The sequence below is a fragment of the Cyanistes caeruleus genome, chromosome 7 (assembly GCF_971803275.1).
Source record: "Cyanistes caeruleus chromosome 7, bCyaCae1.hap1.1, whole genome shotgun sequence".
NCBI classification, from domain to species: domain Eukaryota; kingdom Metazoa; phylum Chordata; class Aves; order Passeriformes; family Paridae; genus Cyanistes; species Cyanistes caeruleus.
The window spans coordinates 26,156,097-26,171,164 of NC_141707.1; the positions used below are offsets into that span (position 1 = coordinate 26,156,097).

Below are 15,068 nucleotides of genomic sequence, written 5' to 3' on the forward strand. Positions count from 1 at the left end.
GAGCTGCTTTTTTTTTCAGAAACACCGGATTTGGAGTACTGGCCTTGCCAGGCCCTGGTCAGGAGGAGGGGTCTGGACCAACAGCTGGATAGAGGGGCAACTAACAGGAAAACAGACCAGAGAGACAAAAGCTGTGTTGTGCACTTCACAGAGGATATTCACAAACCAGTGAGACCACTGTCCCTTAAAAAAAAAAAGATGCTTTTAGCAGTGTAGAACCCCAATGTCCTGCCCAAAGGAAATGCCCTTCTGGGGCACCTCCAGGCTGACCCACAAGGAAGAGGATTCACACCACGAGCCTTGGTAGCTTACAGCAATCCCAACATGAGGCACACACTGGTGAGCAGAGCTGGTGCAGTAGCATCCAAGTCTGGGGAGCAGCAAAAGTCTGACTCTCCAAAACCAAGGCATAGGAGAGGTAGAGGTGAACAGAGACCTGGCCTGTGCAGGTGGGCAGCTTCATGGCATCCCCAGGATGGTCAGATCTTTGTCCCAGTCCTCTCAGTGTCACAAGGGAAAGCTGGTCCCTGGTCACAGCAGGCTGGAGCTTATGTTTTTAGTGGCTCCTTCAGGGTCTGTCTTGTAAAGCATGAAGTGGCCTTGCACCTGGGCAGCGCTGATCTGTTTGGAGACGGCCAGCGCCTGCTCTGCAAACTGTTGGGCTGCAGCCGGGGGCTGCTCGGGGTAGAAGCGCTGGAACATGCAGGCAAGCTGCCAGTGGGAGCAATGGCCCACATACTGCTTCAGATCCACACGGCCAGGACGCACCAGGGCTGGGTCCAGCCTGTCAAGAGACACAGGGTGGGGCTGGAAAACCTGATCAAAGCACCTGTTTGGGGCGGGTCCTGCAGGAAGCCCCTGTCCTTTCTGCAAAGTTCCATGCACTGTGAGATGGTAAAGGGGAAAAACAGGTTCATCCCTGGGGAGATTGAGGTGGGAAAACAACCTAAAAGGAAAGGAGAGAGCTGGGGAAGGACTGACTCCAAAGGAAGACAAGAATGCAAAGTTCCATGCACTGTGAGATGGTAAAGGGGAAAAACAGGTTCATCCCTGGGGAGATTGAGGTGGGAAAACAACCTAAAAGGAAAGGAGAGAGCTGGGGAAGGACTGACTCCAAAGGAAGACAAGAATGTCCTGGGAAACAGCTCTGCCCATCTCTGTCCCATGAGCAACTTCTGAACAAAGCCCTAGGCCAGCTCAGTCTGGAGTGAACCGAGCCTGCCATAGCACAGCAGCTGTCCAGGCACCGTGAGCCCAGGCAGTGGGCTGCACGTGGGGCCAGTGCTTCTCTCACAGTATGGACACAACCCCAAAACTTGCAACTCCCCATGGGCAGGAAGGTGGTACCACTCCTGAAGGACACAACCACGTTCTGAACAGCAAAGACATCTGAGGCCCCAGCAAAAATGGATCCTGATCAGCAATCAAAGGATTTGCATCCCAAGGGAGTATGTGGGAAATCTGAATCCCCAGTCTTTGTGCTAGAGGATTCAGTAAATAAAGCCCAGCAGAAGGAAACAAGATTTTCCTTGCTACCCACCCCACTCCCTCCCAGGGGCAGCTCTGACCTGTCTACATAGTTGGTGGTCATGAAGACAATCCTGGCTTCTGTGGAGGCCACACCATCGAGCGCGTTGAGGAGACCACTGAAGGTCAGGCGGCCCATGCCTTGGTACACAGCTGGGTCTGGGAACAGAAATGTTTGAGATTGTAGCTGTTGGCCATTAACCCTGTGCAGGCTTGTGGACCACCTTCCTATCAGCTGAGGCTTAGCTCCCCACTCACTCCTTGCTTGGAGGCTGAGCCTCTGCCTGGCTGGCAGCACATTCACCTCCCCTGGACACACACCCATGGGAACACAGAGAATGAGAAGGAAAGCCACCTTCTCTCTCATCCTGAAAGTAGCTGGGAAGGAAAAGCACCTTTGCCTGAGGACAAAGGATCCAAATTCCCTTTTACAGCCTAGCCAAAACTGGACAAGTTACAGTTTGTGCCCTGAGGCCTGAGAGATTCCCCCACTCCTGGTGCAGTTGAGCAGCCCAGAGTCCAAACATTTTCCTGGTACAGCCACAGAACCTCCTTCCTGCTGCTGGCTCAGGAACAGTGGCAGTGCTCACTCTCAGCAGCAAGGTCCCGGCTGACGAAGGCAGCATCCACATCCTCCAGCAGGATGATGCTCTGCTGTGGTGCTACACTCAGGAGGTGATTGAGCCGGTCATCAGAGAGGCTGTGGTCACTGAGGCTCAGCAGGCAGATACTGTACTCCAGTTCCCCAGCCAGGGCTGTGCTGGAAAGGACACAAACCACAAGGGTGAATCACAGTGGGAAAGTCCACAGCCAAGAATGAAACAGGTTTCCCCCCTTAGCAGTAAGGGAGAGGGCAGAGGGGTCCTTTCCCAGCAAGGATCAGATCTGAGGGCGGGAGGAAGCCCCTGTTTAGCCCACCCACACCATGCAGCACTGTGTAAAGCAAGGGCACAAAGGGCTTGAAACCCTGACCTGTCACAGTGCCAGCAATGCAAATGTTTACCAATAAGCTCCACACATAAGGCACAGCCCACTCCTGTATTCCAAACCCAAACTCACCCACACCCCCTCATCCAGGACTGCTGTGTCCCAGAACAGGGAGCTGACAATACTCACATGAAGCTGCTTTTCCCACATCCAGGAGGACCATAAAGCAGGTAGCCTCTTCGGTAGGGGATTCCTAAGAAGACAGTATTGTTTTAGGATAACCACCTGGAGGGTGCTGTGCTGAGCCCGCAAAGAGGATATCCTTGGGTAAGGTAAGCAGCAGGGAAAAATCTCTCCACAGCCATTTCCAGAGAGGACCATGAGCATCCTGCCCCACCCCACACCATACAGAGCACACCACACCAAGAGCCTTGCCTCTTTCACTGTACCACTTGGGGTTGTTGATGAACTCCTTCACGTCCTGAACCAGCCTCTCTGACACACCTTCCTCCAGCACCACGGAACTGAGGGGCCGGCGGCGGCGGGGGAAGCCGAACTGGCGCCACTCTGCTCCCACAGCTGTGTACATGATTGTCCTCCCCTCCTGCTGCTGCAGCGCCAGCTCCCGGGCTGCAGAGAGAGGTAGAGGGGACAGCTGCCAGGGAAGAGGATCTCCCATGAAGCCCTGGGCATCTCCAGGGAATAGGCTATTCCCAGTAGGATCCCACACAGTTCCCCTACAGACCTTCCTGAAGGATATTGAAGAAGATCTCCCGGTCAGTGCCCAGTGCAGTGAAGGTGACAGACTCCCAGGGGGTCCCTGTGTTCAGGTCTAGCATCTGCGTCTCCCGGCTGCGCTCAATGCGAATCCACTTCCTGCGGTACCTGGGGCAGGAAGACAGGTGGCTGTACAGTGATCCAGCACCACTCAGCTGCACCTCACCTGGTTCATGCATCAAGAACATTGATCTCATGTAAGGAAATCATTTCACACTGCTGAGTACAGGCTCCTCTTGCTACTCCTCATTGCATGCCCTAACCCAGACCCAGAGAAGAGGCAGGATCCTCTCCACTGACTCTACAGCCCCCCGCAGTTTGCCAAAGTGAGGCTCAATCCCCAAACTACTTTCCCCTACCCTCCCTTACCAGATGAAATGATTCCCGAGGCTGGGGACAAAGTCGAACTTGGTGCTGACACGCCCACTTTCATGCTGCAGGTACGAGGTCTCAACACTGAGATGCTGTGTATGCTTGGCATGGTGAGAGACCCAGTTCAGCAACCATTGGTAGCTCTTATCCTTGCTGGGCACCTCCAAGGTGATCATATAGTGGCGCCTGAAAGCCACCAGCCCAAACTGGGCGCCCTTACGGGCTGCTGCCAGGACTGTGCCCACACCGACAAGGCCAAACCCAGCCCCAAAATATGGATTGTCCTTCAGGGCTAAGACAAAGTCAGAAAGGGGCATTGTGGGAGGTTAGACAGCTCCTTTCCACAGCATTGTTTCTGCACTCCAGCAACAAACCTGTAAGGAAAGACTGAATGGTTGCAAAGAACACAACAGATCACCCACAGTTCCCCGCTCTTTATCGTGGCCAGGCCTCAAGGTGTAAGGACTGCCTGGCACATTTAGATTTTCCACATCTGTGCTTATTACCACGTGTTCCTGCTAGCAGCAGGAACCTTCTCCCTCTCTGCAGGCCACTAGGTGAGCCAAGCAACAGGGGACCAGGAGGCTCTTAAGAAGCACGGGAGCATCTGTACTTCTTCAGTCAAGAAAACAAGGCCAGAGTTTTACAGGGTTTTATTCTTTGAACAGTCAAAAATCATGAGCACTGCAATTATTTGAGGTTTATTGTTTGAAAAAGCCGAAGCACATCGCCAGGCTGAGCCAAGAGCCGGGTCTCTGCCGCTGAGAACGGGCACACGACGGTGGTAGAAGGCGCACCTCCATGTCTAGATTATAGCCGCATGCTCAGGGGGCCTGAAGCTTCTCCACCTCCCTCAGCACGTCTGTCATGCACTGGGAACGAGGGGGAATCTTCCCCGCCAGACACACAGACATGCTCTGCTCTTTCAGGTACAGAATCCCACCTCCACTAGAATAAGGCGTGACCTTCCTCCTTACCAGGGCACAGCGTCCCGTGGGCAGGGTCCCGCAGCCCCCCCGCTGCAGGAGCCCCACCCTCCCCTGCAAAAGACCCGGATCCGCAGATGCCCAGCCCCGGGCACTCCGCGGAGGATCCCGCACCGCTGTCGCCCCCGCTCCGGCCGGTGCCGCCGCCGCTCACCTGCTCCGCGCCGCTTCCGCTCCCGCCCGCGCCGCTTCCGGCCGCACCATAGAGCGGGGCCGGCCGGGTCGGGCAGAGCGGCTGCGCGAGACGCACAAAGGGCGGCGCTCTCTCCGCCCGACATCACCACCGAGATGTGCCGGGGCAGGGGGACCCGGGGCGGCGGGGACAGCCCGGGCTGAAGAGACTTTGGTGACAGCCCTGGGTAAGGGGCGAGAGGCTGGGGGCACCTGGGGACAGCTCGGGGTGAGGAGTGAGGAGCTGGGAGGGCCGGGAACAGCCTGGGGTGAGGGGCTGGGGGTGCTGGGGACAGCCCGGGGTGAAAGGCGAGGGGCTGGGGCGAGCCTGGCCCGGCGGGACTCGTGGGGGCGCCTGCTGGCTGGAGACTGGGCATAGCTCTGAGGATGGGCTCGGGGTCGGCCCAGCCGGACCCAGGGAGCAAGCCCTGGGTGTTGGGCTCAGGGAGAAGGTACAGGTGTCCTTGCACTCTTTTCTACCCTGTGACAGAGGGCTTGCCAGCGGCCTGCCTGGGACACAGCAGAAAGGAGCCAGCACTGAAAAACCCTTCCTCGAGACTGACATCACAGGCTGCTCCCCGGAATCCTCTTGGGCTCTGGGATGTCTCTAATTTAAAACGCTTTCTTCTGTTTCAGATTGAGAGGTCATCCAGCCCAGTGCCAAGGCAGTGCCCGGTGGCAATGAGCACAGCAGTGACTGTATCAGAGGGTGCCGGCAGGGAGATGGAGACCCTGTGCTCAGAGCTGCTCCTGCCCACACCGGGAGAGGTGGGAGCCGTGGGAAGCCCTGGTGTGGCCAGCACTGGTCTGGCTGGGACACCCCCACTGGCTGCCAGCCAGGACTTGCTGCAGGCAGAGGCATCGATGCCTGGGGAAGGGGCTCACGCTGAAGGAAGCAATGTGGAAATATTCATCGAGGCAGTGGCTGGCAATGTGACACTGAGCAACGTGGCTAGTGCCACAGGTATGGGGTGCAGGGAGTGCAGAATGGGCACCACTGCAGTCAGCAGATCTGGAGAGGTCTGGCCAGGGTCCCTGTCCCAGGTGCTCTCAAATCTCTGACCCTGCATAATGAGTCTGGTGCCACCATTCAGCACAGACCTGGCACCAGCTGGGTGTGTGGAGGGGAGAGTGGCCGTGGGAGTTGCATGCTGCATGAGGGGGTCGCTTCAGGCTGTCAGTAGGGACCAGGCAGAGATCTCTACCTGAACTGCTACCCCCCAGCATGGTTGCCCCTTGAGTCCAGTGTGGGCACATGCTAACAGGAATGAGACCAGGCCAGCCTGTCATCTCTGCATGCTTCAAAGCTGCAAAGGGACAGAACTGGTTATCATGGCCACCTGGGTGGTAGTATGGAAGAGGAATATCCTTCTTATGGAGGATGTGGTTCCCAAATGTAATCTGTCACAAGAGGGATTTATTCTCCTTGTCCAGAGCTGGAATTGAACCACCAGTCATAAGCTCTGGGCCTGGAAAAAGCTCCTTCTAACTCTCATCCCTTGCTTCCTGCAGAGGTTCTGGTCAAAGTGGTGGAGCTGTACTTCTGCGAGAGGTGTGGTCAGAGCTTCTCCGAGGCCTCCCTGCTGTCCCAGCATCAGTGCCTGCTGCTGCCCCCTCCAGAGCACCTGGAACTCTCAGGGGCACTGTTGGCTTCTGCCAGCGAGGGCCAGAGCGACCCCAGGGGCTCAGAGCTGTCTGGAGCCAGCACACAGGAGGGCTCTGCTCCCGAGTGCCTGCTGTGCCCCATCTGCCAGGAGGCGTTTTTGCAGCCTGGCCAACTCAAGGAGCACTTCAAGACCCACCGTTCCCCATCGGGAGCCCTGCCCTGTCCCGAGAGGGGCTGCCACTTCACCACAGAGGACCGCAAGCAACTGCGCAGTCACTTGCGCCACCTGCATGGGGCCTCCCCCGTGTCCTGTGCCTGCCGGGCCTGCCCGCTGCTCTTCCCCAGCCGCCAGGCCATGGAACAGCACCACCGGACACACTTCCCCTTCCACTGTGGCCACTGCGACTTCATCACAGCCAATGCCAAGCTCTTCTGGCAGCACAGGAAGTGTCACACCACAGAGTCCCCTCCTGAGATGCCCACAACAGGCAACCCCCCTGGTTCAGATCCCCACAGCCTTGACCAGTGCTGCATCCTGCCATCGGGTATGGCTGGGTGGGGGGTTGGGGCCTGTGGGTGCTGCAGAGGCTGGTTGTGTCTGTGCATCCCAGTTACAACTGGAGGAGTTGGGGGTGAAGCTGAAGGGCTGGGAACCCTGCGTTCATGCCTCCATGCAGCAGGGTTTGCGCCCCCCATCTCAGCCAGGTGGTTTTTCTGCATGTGTGTGGGTGTGTGAGGGTGGCTTCCTCTTTCATGGAACATGATAATCTCTTGTCTTTCCCCACTGAAGCAGCATCAGAAGGGCAGGAGGAGCAAGATAATTGCAACCCTGGCTGGAAAGCCAGCACAGCAGAAGCCAGGCCAGCAAAGCCTGCAGGTACTGGGGACAGCTCCTTGAAGGGACAGAAAGCATCAGCTGGAGAAGAGGACTCAGACAGCAGTGGGGATGAGTCACCAGAAGAGGATGGTGAGAACCTCTGCGAAGCCGAGGCCAAAGAGGATGGGAAAGCAGCTCCCAAAAACGTTGGAGTGCCACAGGCACAGCACTTCAAAGGTAGGATGCAGGGCCTTACCAGGAGCTGCTCAGGCTTCATGAACAAGGGCTGGCAGGAAAATGTGGCCCAAGTTGGTGTGTGACCTCACATTTCATGCATGTACCAGTGCACTTGTTCCCCCAAACTCTGCCCAGGCAAATAATGTCCCTTCTTTTCCTATTCACACATGCTGCCAGGTTTAGGCAAAGGTCCACCTGGCTTTGGGGACCAGGGGCACATGGGCAGGTCTGATGTAGGATGTGCTTTGCCGGTGTTGAGTTGGAAAGAGCTCACCTGAAGTGTGCTGGTGGCTTGGGGTGGGGACAGTGTAGGTGGCGGCTGTGTGACTGCACATGTGTATAAACCCTCACCCTGGCACAACTGCATCAAGGACAGAACATCTGCCTGTGCTCTCCATCTTTTCCCTATTAACTGTTCCCCCTCCTTCGTTCCCCCAGGGGATGTTGCAGAAGGCTCCGAGTACCTCTACAAAACCCACATGTGCCCCGAATGCAAGCGGTGTTTCAAAAAGCGGACCCACCTGGTAGAGCACCTCCACCTGCACTTCCCTGACCCCAGCCTGCAGTGCCCCAACTGCCACAAGTATTTCACCAGCAAAAGCAAGCTGAAAATCCACATGATGCGGGAGACAGGTGAGAAGGCTCATCGCTGCCCACTCTGCCACTACAGCTCAGTGGAGAAGAATGCCCTCAACCGCCACATGGCCAGCATGCACGAGGACATCTCCAACTTTTACTCCGATGTTTACTCCTGCCCCGTCTGTGAGGAGAAGTTTCGCCTCAGCCAGGCCCTCAAGGAGCACTTGAAGACTCACAAAGCTGAACCCAAGAGGCTGAGCTGCTTCCATGGGGACTGCAACTACTGTGCAGAGGACCGGAAGGAGTTTGTCCGTCACCTCAAGGATGCTCATGGCATCAAGGCGGTGGAGTGCAAGTACCACGCCTGCTCACTGCTCTTTGGCACAGCTGAGGCCATGGAGGCTCACCGGAAGACCCACTACGCCTTCCACTGCCAGCAGTGTGACTTCATCTGCTCCAACAAGCACGTTTTCCGCAAGCACAAGAAACAGGGGCACCCAGGCAGTGAGCAGCTCCAGTGCAGTTTCTGCCCCTATGCCACTTTCAACCCTGTGGAGTTTCATGACCATGTGGGCAAGATGCACGCCAATGAGAAGATCCACAAGTGCACTGAGTGTGCCTTCGCTACAGCGCACAAGCGGGTGCTCATCCGGCACATGCTGTTGCACACTGGTGGGTGTCCCCTGTAGGAGTCCCAAAAGCTGAGTTGGGATGGGGAAGGTGTCTTGTCCTGCCTCTGGGTGGGCGGGGAGGGCTGGGTCAGGGTTCCTGGGTCCACCACCAGCTTTTCCAGCCAAGGATCACTTGCCTGAAGTTGTTGCATGCTCCCTGCTGAGCTGGTTTCCCTGCCATGTTGCTTTGTCTGGCTGTCATGCTGAAGGCATTTGTGTGTTGTATGTAGGAGAGAAACCTCACAAGTGTGAGCTCTGCGACTTCACGTGTCGGGATGTGAGCTACCTGTCCAAGCACATGCTGACCCACTCCAATGACAAGAACTTCATGTGCACCGAGTGCGGGTACATCACCAAGTGGAAGCATTACCTGAACGTCCACATGCGCAAGCACACCGGAGATCTCCGGTAAGACCCCCTGCTCCACTATGGCCTGGCAGCATAGTCAGGGCTCCCCAAATCCTGCACCAGGGCTCTGCTTCTGGTTGCACTATGTGTCAGACTTTCTCATACCTGCCCTACCGCTTCTGGTACATAAGAAGTCTGGTGTTTGAACTTACAGCAGTGCTGTGGTGGCAAAGCTATTTTTGATGTCTCTATGCCACCAAGGAGGGTATACTGCCTCAGAGGTGCAACTCTGAACTTGGGTTCATTGCTTTGCTGATGCTTGTGGATCAAGGCCTGTTCAGGACTGCCAAATTATCAACTCCTTTGGGTCTAGCTTGGCTCCAGGGATGCTGGAAGTGCTGTTGGCATACACATGAGAGTGTGTATGTCTGACATGGTCACTGTATGGAATCCTCAGAGAATCTATTCCAGTCCCCAGGCTGGGGTTGTAGAGCACCAGCAATGCCAAGAGCTGCAGCAAGGAGGAATTGCCTGTGGTAAGAGCTGTCTGGATTGCGAAAGTCAGATCTGGCAAACTGAGCAGTACCCCTTCCCTGTTTGTCTGAGATGGGGAAGAAGAGCTCAGAGTGCCTGACGACACTCAGCCTGCCCCAGTTCCTCATGCTGCCTGACCAATTCTGTTTGTACCTGCAGGTACCAATGTAACCAGTGCTCGTACCGGTGTCACCGTGCTGACCAGCTGAGCAGCCACAAGCTACGGCACCAGGGTAAAAGTCTTATCTGCGAGGTGTGTGGCTTTGCCTGCAAGCGCAAGTACGAGCTGCAGAAGCATATGCAGGCAAAGCACTCACAGAACTACCAGGTGCCTATCTTCCAGTGCCAGTACTGCACCTACCAGACCAAGTACAAGCAGGCGCTGCTGAACCATGAGAACTGCAAGCACACCAAGCAGAAGGAGTTTCGCTGTGCCCTCTGTTCATACTGCACCTTCAGTAACACCAGCCTCTTCTTCCATAAGCGCAAGATTCATGGCTATGTTCCTGGTGACAAGGACTGGTTGGAAAATTACGCCAGCAAGGAGCTGGAGATCAGCTCATCTGAGGCACTCTTTGGCTATGAGCTCGGTGCAGCCCTGCATGTGGATGCCAGTTCCCCCCTCACTGGCAAGGAGCAGTGGATGAAGGAGAAGCCATCCCAGGTGGAGTCCCAGGGAGAAGAGGGCTACCAGCAAGTGTTCATGGTGCCCCTCCTTGAGCAGGATGCTGCTGCACCAGAGAGCAGCAGCGAGGCAGAGAGAGGCATGGCTGAGGGGGAGCAGAGCTGTTCTATTGATGGCAATGCCCTGGAAGATGACTGTATGCAAGGAAATGCTGCCACAGGCTCTACTGAGCTCACAGTTTCTGAAGATGTGGCAGAGAGCTGCACCTTGCATTTGGAGGCACTGAATGTCTCATCTGACTCTCTCCTGGTGAACTTGACTGGAGAAGCCTGTGTGCCCCAGCCAGAGAGTGTGGAAATGCTGTCCTGCAAGGACCCTCCTGCAGCCTATGAGATGCTGGGCTCCCAGGATGGCCTTGGCTTGGAGGATAGTGGCAATGCACTCGAAGACATCCCAGACTTTGAGGAAGAGGTAGATGTACAGGAAGACAAAGTGGTGAAGGGCAGTGTAGCAGCAGGAGACAACCAGGAAAAAGACACCCTAAGGGAGGACACGGGCCACCTTGAGGGATCATGCTCAGACCACCACAAGGTGGTGGCAGACACTGAGGTGAGAGAGACCAGCCAAGCCAAGCTGCCAGAGGCCTGGCTCAGCATGCTGAAGACACCTGAACATGGCCACCTGCCTGCCCCAGAGGATGTGATCACCTCCGGTGACAATGCCAGGGGCGGCTCGGAGTCAGTGCTGAAGGCTCTGCGGAAGCAGGACAAGGAGCAGGCAGAGACACTGGTGCTGGAAGGCAGGGTGCAGATGCTGGTGGTGCAGTCAGAGAGCCAGGTCTTCAAGTGTGAGAAGTGCTCGTACATCACGCGGAAGGAGAAATCCATGTCCCTGCACTCCAAAGCCAGCTGCCAGAGCCGCCGGGCCCCGCTCGTGTGCCGTGAGTGTGGTGCCAGCTTTAAGCAGCAGAGGGGACTCAACACTCACCTCCTAAAGAAGTGCCCAGTTCTCCTGAAGAACAAGATCCTCAAACCAACCAATCTGGAGGCACCCGGACTGTGCCAACCTGCTGACCAGTCTGGTGATAATGGTACAGAAACAGCAGAGAGCAAGAATGGAGGCTCAGAGGAGTCTGGGCATGCTGAGAGCCCTTGGGAAGCTGAGCTGCTACCTGATAAAACACAAGCAGCAGGCATTCCTTTGGCTGGGGCACAGACGTCGGACTGTCATGCCTCTGAGAAATCCTTGCTGGGTGACAGCACAGAGGTGGCAGAAGAGCCTCCCCAGCAAGGGGGTGGGACTGAGCCAGGTGGAGCTGCTGGTGCCTCACAGCATGGGAAACCCTCAGAGAAATACCGACTGGAGGGAGGGAAGCTGCACTGCAATGCCTGCTCCTTTGTGTGCTCCCGTGTCACCACCATCACCTCCCACGTGGAGGATGGCTGCCGGAACCTGGAGCAGTTCTGGTGCTCCCTGTGCCCTGAGGCCTTCAACTCCCGGCGGGCTCTCAAGAGCCACTGTGCTGAAAAGCACATCCCAAGGAGGGGTGCATCCCAAGTGCATCCCAAGAAGGACGAACCCCAAAGGACTGAACTCCCTGAGGGGGACCCACTCAGTGTTGAGAAAGACCAGCCCAGCGAGCTCCCACTGGATGCAGCCCCACCAAAAGCCACCCTGCCCAAGAGGAGGCGTTTCACCTGCCCCACCTGCCCCTTTACCTGCCACCAGGAACGGGCCATGAAGACTCACAAGAAGAGGGGCTGTGTGACCCTGGGTGAGTTTCGCTGCACCTCTTGCCCCTTCACCTCCAAGGTGGCCAAAGCGCTGCGGCTGCACCGCAGGCTGCACCGCAAGCATTACAGCAAGCGGCCGCAGCTGCAGTGCCGCCAGTGCGAGTTCACCTGCAAGCAGGCCCGGTGTTTGCGGCAGCACATCCGCATCAAGCATGAGGGGGTGAAGCCACACAAGTGCCGCTACTGTGAGTTCAGCACCACTCGACGCTACCGCCTGGAGGCCCACCAGTCCCTGCACACGGGCGTGGGGCGCATCGCCTGCGGCATCTGCAGCCAGACCTTCGGCACCAACTCCAAGCTGCGCATCCACCGCCTGCGGGTGCATGAGAAGACACCCACCCACTTCTGCCCGCTCTGCGACTACAGCAGCTACCTGCAGAATGACATCACCCGTCACGTCAACAGCTGCCACCACGGTGAGCTCAACTTTGGCTGCTCCCGCTGTGAGGCTCGCTTCAGTTCTGAGACGGCCCTCAAGCAGCACGTCCTGCGACGGCACGAGGAGAAGGTTTCCTACAGCTGCCCACGCTGCGACTTCGTGTGTCACAGTGAGGCCACGCTCAAGTGCCACGTGCAGAAGCAGCACCCACACCTGGAGTGCAGCACCTGCAAGGAGACCTTTGCCACCCGGGAGGCACTGGAGGAGCACAAGACGCAGCATTTCAGCCACCGCTGTGAGCTGTGCAGCTTTGCAGCCAAGGAGCGGCAGCAGCTGGTGCGGCATTACATGGAGAGCCACGAGCCGGCTGCCCCCCAGGACAAACCCCTGCACTGCCCTTTCTGTGACTTTGCCTGCCGGCACCAGCTTGTGTTTGACCAGCACATGAAGGGCCACGGGGGCACCCGCATGTACAAGTGCTCAGACTGTGAGTACACCACCAAGAACAGGCAAAAGATCACGTGGCACATCCGCATCCACACTGGTGAGAAGCCCTACAAGTGCCACCTCTGTAAATATGCCTGTGCTGACCCCTCACGTCTCAAGGTAAGAGCTCTGCTTGGGAATGTATCCTACAGCATCTGTGTTGCTTGAGAAGCATCCAGCCACAGGGATTTGGGGAGGTTCCCAAGGGGAGGTTTCATCCTCAGTGTTCATTGGCTCATACTGAGCCGAAATAGCAGGCAAGCAGAGAACAGTCACGTTAGTACAATACACCTCTTCTGTTGCACTTTAAGGGCAAGAAAAACCTTTAACAAAGCAAGAAGGTGGCAGCAGTCTAAGTTCACTTCTTTTCCTGCTGACATCTCTGGCTTTCTCTGGGTGAAGCTTGCACCATTCAAAGCCAAGTTTGGCTGCTTGCTGGCTTCAGCATACTCTGTGGTGCCAGTTAGACAGGATGCAGGGAAACCTCCAGCTTTCTTGCAAGCAGAGCATGACCCTGCCCTCATTGCTGTAGGTGATTAGCTTCCTGATGCACGGTAAAGGGCTTTTCCTAGAACAGGAAATGTGTGGGTGATGGAGGCATAGGGTAATGGAGGGAAAAATAGTCTGGTTTTGCTAAAAGAAGTATTGACTTTTTTAATGGTCAGGCTGAGCTGGAGCCCCCTGGGGCCACCTGGGACAGGATGTGCAATGTGCTCAGCTCTGTTGGGCTGGGTTTTTAACTTGACTTTGCCTTACATACCAAACTGGGGAGCAAAGCCCATGCCATCCACAGGCTGGGACAGAGCAGCTCAGCAGTACAGGCATCTCATCCTGACCCTGGTGTAGATCCCCCTTGCCCATAGCCTGCCAAGCAAGCACACAGCCCTGGCCCCATGCAGCTGGAGATGTCAGAGCTGTCTTTGAGCCTCTCACTGCCACCCCAAAGCCCTGCAGGGGTTTGTCCCAGGGCAGGGGACGTGGTCTCATCCTGACCCTATCCTCCTGCCCAGTATCACATGCGGATCCACAAGGAGGAGAGGAAATACCTCTGTCCCGACTGCGGCTACAAATGCAAGTGGGTGAACCAGCTCAAGTACCACATGACAAAGCACACAGGTGAGTGCTGCCCACTGAGGACAAGTTGTAGAGCACTGGGGAGGGTGTTTGGGCTGCTCCATGCTTCTTTTTTCTGCCAGTGGCCCAGCTGGAGACAGAGGAGGACATTTGGGGGAGCAACACATTATCCTGTGCTAATGGGGGGGGTGGTGCTCTCCAGTGGGAGGGAAGTTTGGTTGACTCAGACCCCAGGCACTATTTAGTGCCTTGAAAATGGGGATCTTGGTGTGCCTACTAACAAAATAGGATGTAGGAGGAAGTCCCTGGGGACCAATGGTCTGTTACAGGGATGGTGAGACTCCAGCATGGACTGGAGAGCACTGTGCCCCATCCCGGTGCCATCCCCTTCCCTGTTGCCGCAGGCCTGAAGCCATACCGCTGCGATGAGTGCGAGTACTGCACCAACCGCGCGGACGCCCTGCGGGTGCACAAGGAGACGCGGCACCAGGAGGCCCGTTCCTTCATCTGTGAGCAGTGTGGCAAGGCCTTCAAGACTCGCTTTCTCCTCAAGACTCACCTGAAGAAGCACAGCGAGGAGAAGCCCTATGTGTGCAACGCCTGCGGGCGGGCTTTCCGCTGGGCAGCTGGCCTGCGCCACCACTACCTGACCCACACCAACGAGCACCCCTTCTTCTGCCGCTACTGCCCCTACAAGGCCAAGCAGAAGTTCCAGGTCATCAAACACATCCAGCGGCATCACCCTGAGCACAGGGCTGTTGACCCTAGCCAGGGGGTGGGAAAGGACCCCAGCACACACACCGTCCACCTTCACACCGTGCAGAGGGAAAGCCAGGACAAGGGGCTCCCCAGGATGGAGCAAGAAGCAGGGTGCCCTGCAGAGAAGGATTGCACACCACAGTGAGGTTGAATCCCTTTGATTTTAAGGGCTTTAAGGCGCTGATGGCACAGGCCTGCTGTGGAGATGTATGTGTGTGTACAGGCATGTATGTATATGGGTTGTAAAATACACAACTGTATAAAAGGAATTGTTCAGTTCCTTTTAATACCATTTCTTTGTGCTGCTTGAAAGCCCTGTGTGAACAGTGGGCCAGGTGCCCACAGAGAAAGAACACAGACCCAAGCTCAGCTCCCCATCTCTGCCCAGCACCGCTGTACC

The 15,068-nt window shown here is 56.5% G+C and overlaps 2 protein-coding genes across 7 annotated transcripts; one reads left to right on the plus strand and one right to left on the minus strand.

Annotated features, from left to right (window-relative positions):
- Positions 1-132: 132 nt before the first annotated feature.
- Positions 133-3,977, minus strand: BCS1L (BCS1 ubiquinol-cytochrome c reductase complex chaperone). Of its 3 annotated transcripts, none has more exons than XR_015289185.1 (7): positions 3,601-3,920; positions 3,200-3,339; positions 2,890-3,084; positions 2,644-2,707; positions 2,118-2,287; positions 1,078-1,686; positions 133-946 (listed from the first exon to the last, which is right to left on the minus strand). XR_015289185.1 is itself a non-coding variant. In XM_023931183.2 (7 exons), exons 1-7 carry the CDS (start codon positions 3,918-3,920, stop codon positions 532-534), a joined length of 1,260 nt encoding a protein of 419 aa, XP_023786951.1. In that variant the 5' UTR covers positions 3,921-3,977; the 3' UTR covers positions 133-531. The 3 variants fall into 3 exon arrangements, 1 of the variants encoding a protein (XP_023786951.1); XR_015289186.1 differs by having other exon boundaries at positions 133-884; positions 1,017-1,686; XM_023931183.2 differs by having other exon boundaries at positions 133-784; positions 1,569-1,686; positions 3,601-3,977.
- ZNF142 (zinc finger protein 142) lies at positions 3,974-14,937 on the plus strand. Of its 4 annotated transcripts, none has more exons than XM_023931174.2 (9): positions 3,974-4,532; positions 5,397-5,724; positions 6,273-6,911; positions 7,157-7,420; positions 7,859-8,671; positions 8,901-9,078; positions 9,712-12,955; positions 13,846-13,951; positions 14,314-14,937. In XM_023931174.2, exons 2-9 carry the CDS (start codon positions 5,442-5,444, stop codon positions 14,811-14,813), a joined length of 6,027 nt encoding a protein of 2,008 aa, XP_023786942.2. In that variant the 5' UTR covers positions 3,974-4,532; positions 5,397-5,441; the 3' UTR covers positions 14,814-14,937. The 4 variants fall into 4 exon arrangements, with proteins under 4 accessions (XP_023786942.2, XP_086753565.1, XP_023786940.2 ...); XM_086897439.1 differs by having other exon boundaries at positions 7,160-7,420; XM_023931172.2 differs by lacking the exon at positions 3,974-4,532 and adding an exon at positions 4,756-4,948.
- The last annotated feature ends 131 nt before the right edge of the window (positions 14,938-15,068 follow it).

Coding starts and splice junctions, on each gene's coding strand:
- BCS1L (XM_023931183.2), bottom strand. CDS start 3,920: ATGCCCCTTTCTGACTTTGTCTTAGCCCTGAAGGACAATCCATATTTT. Junction 3,085..3,199: donor CTTCAATATCCTTCAGGAAG/GTCTGTAGGGGA, acceptor CTCTCTCTGCAG/CCCGGGAGCTGGCGCTGCAG. Junction 2,288..2,643: donor TGTGGGAAAAGCAGCTTCAT/GTGAGTATTGTC, acceptor TGTCCTTTCCAG/CACAGCCCTGGCTGGGGAAC.
- ZNF142 (XM_023931174.2), top strand. CDS start 5,442: ATGAGCACAGCAGTGACTGTATCAGAGGGTGCCGGCAGGGAGATGGAG. Junction 8,672..8,900: donor GCACATGCTGTTGCACACTG/GTGGGTGTCCCC, acceptor TGTTGTATGTAG/GAGAGAAACCTCACAAGTGT. Junction 12,956..13,845: donor CTGACCCCTCACGTCTCAAG/GTAAGAGCTCTG, acceptor CCTCCTGCCCAG/TATCACATGCGGATCCACAA.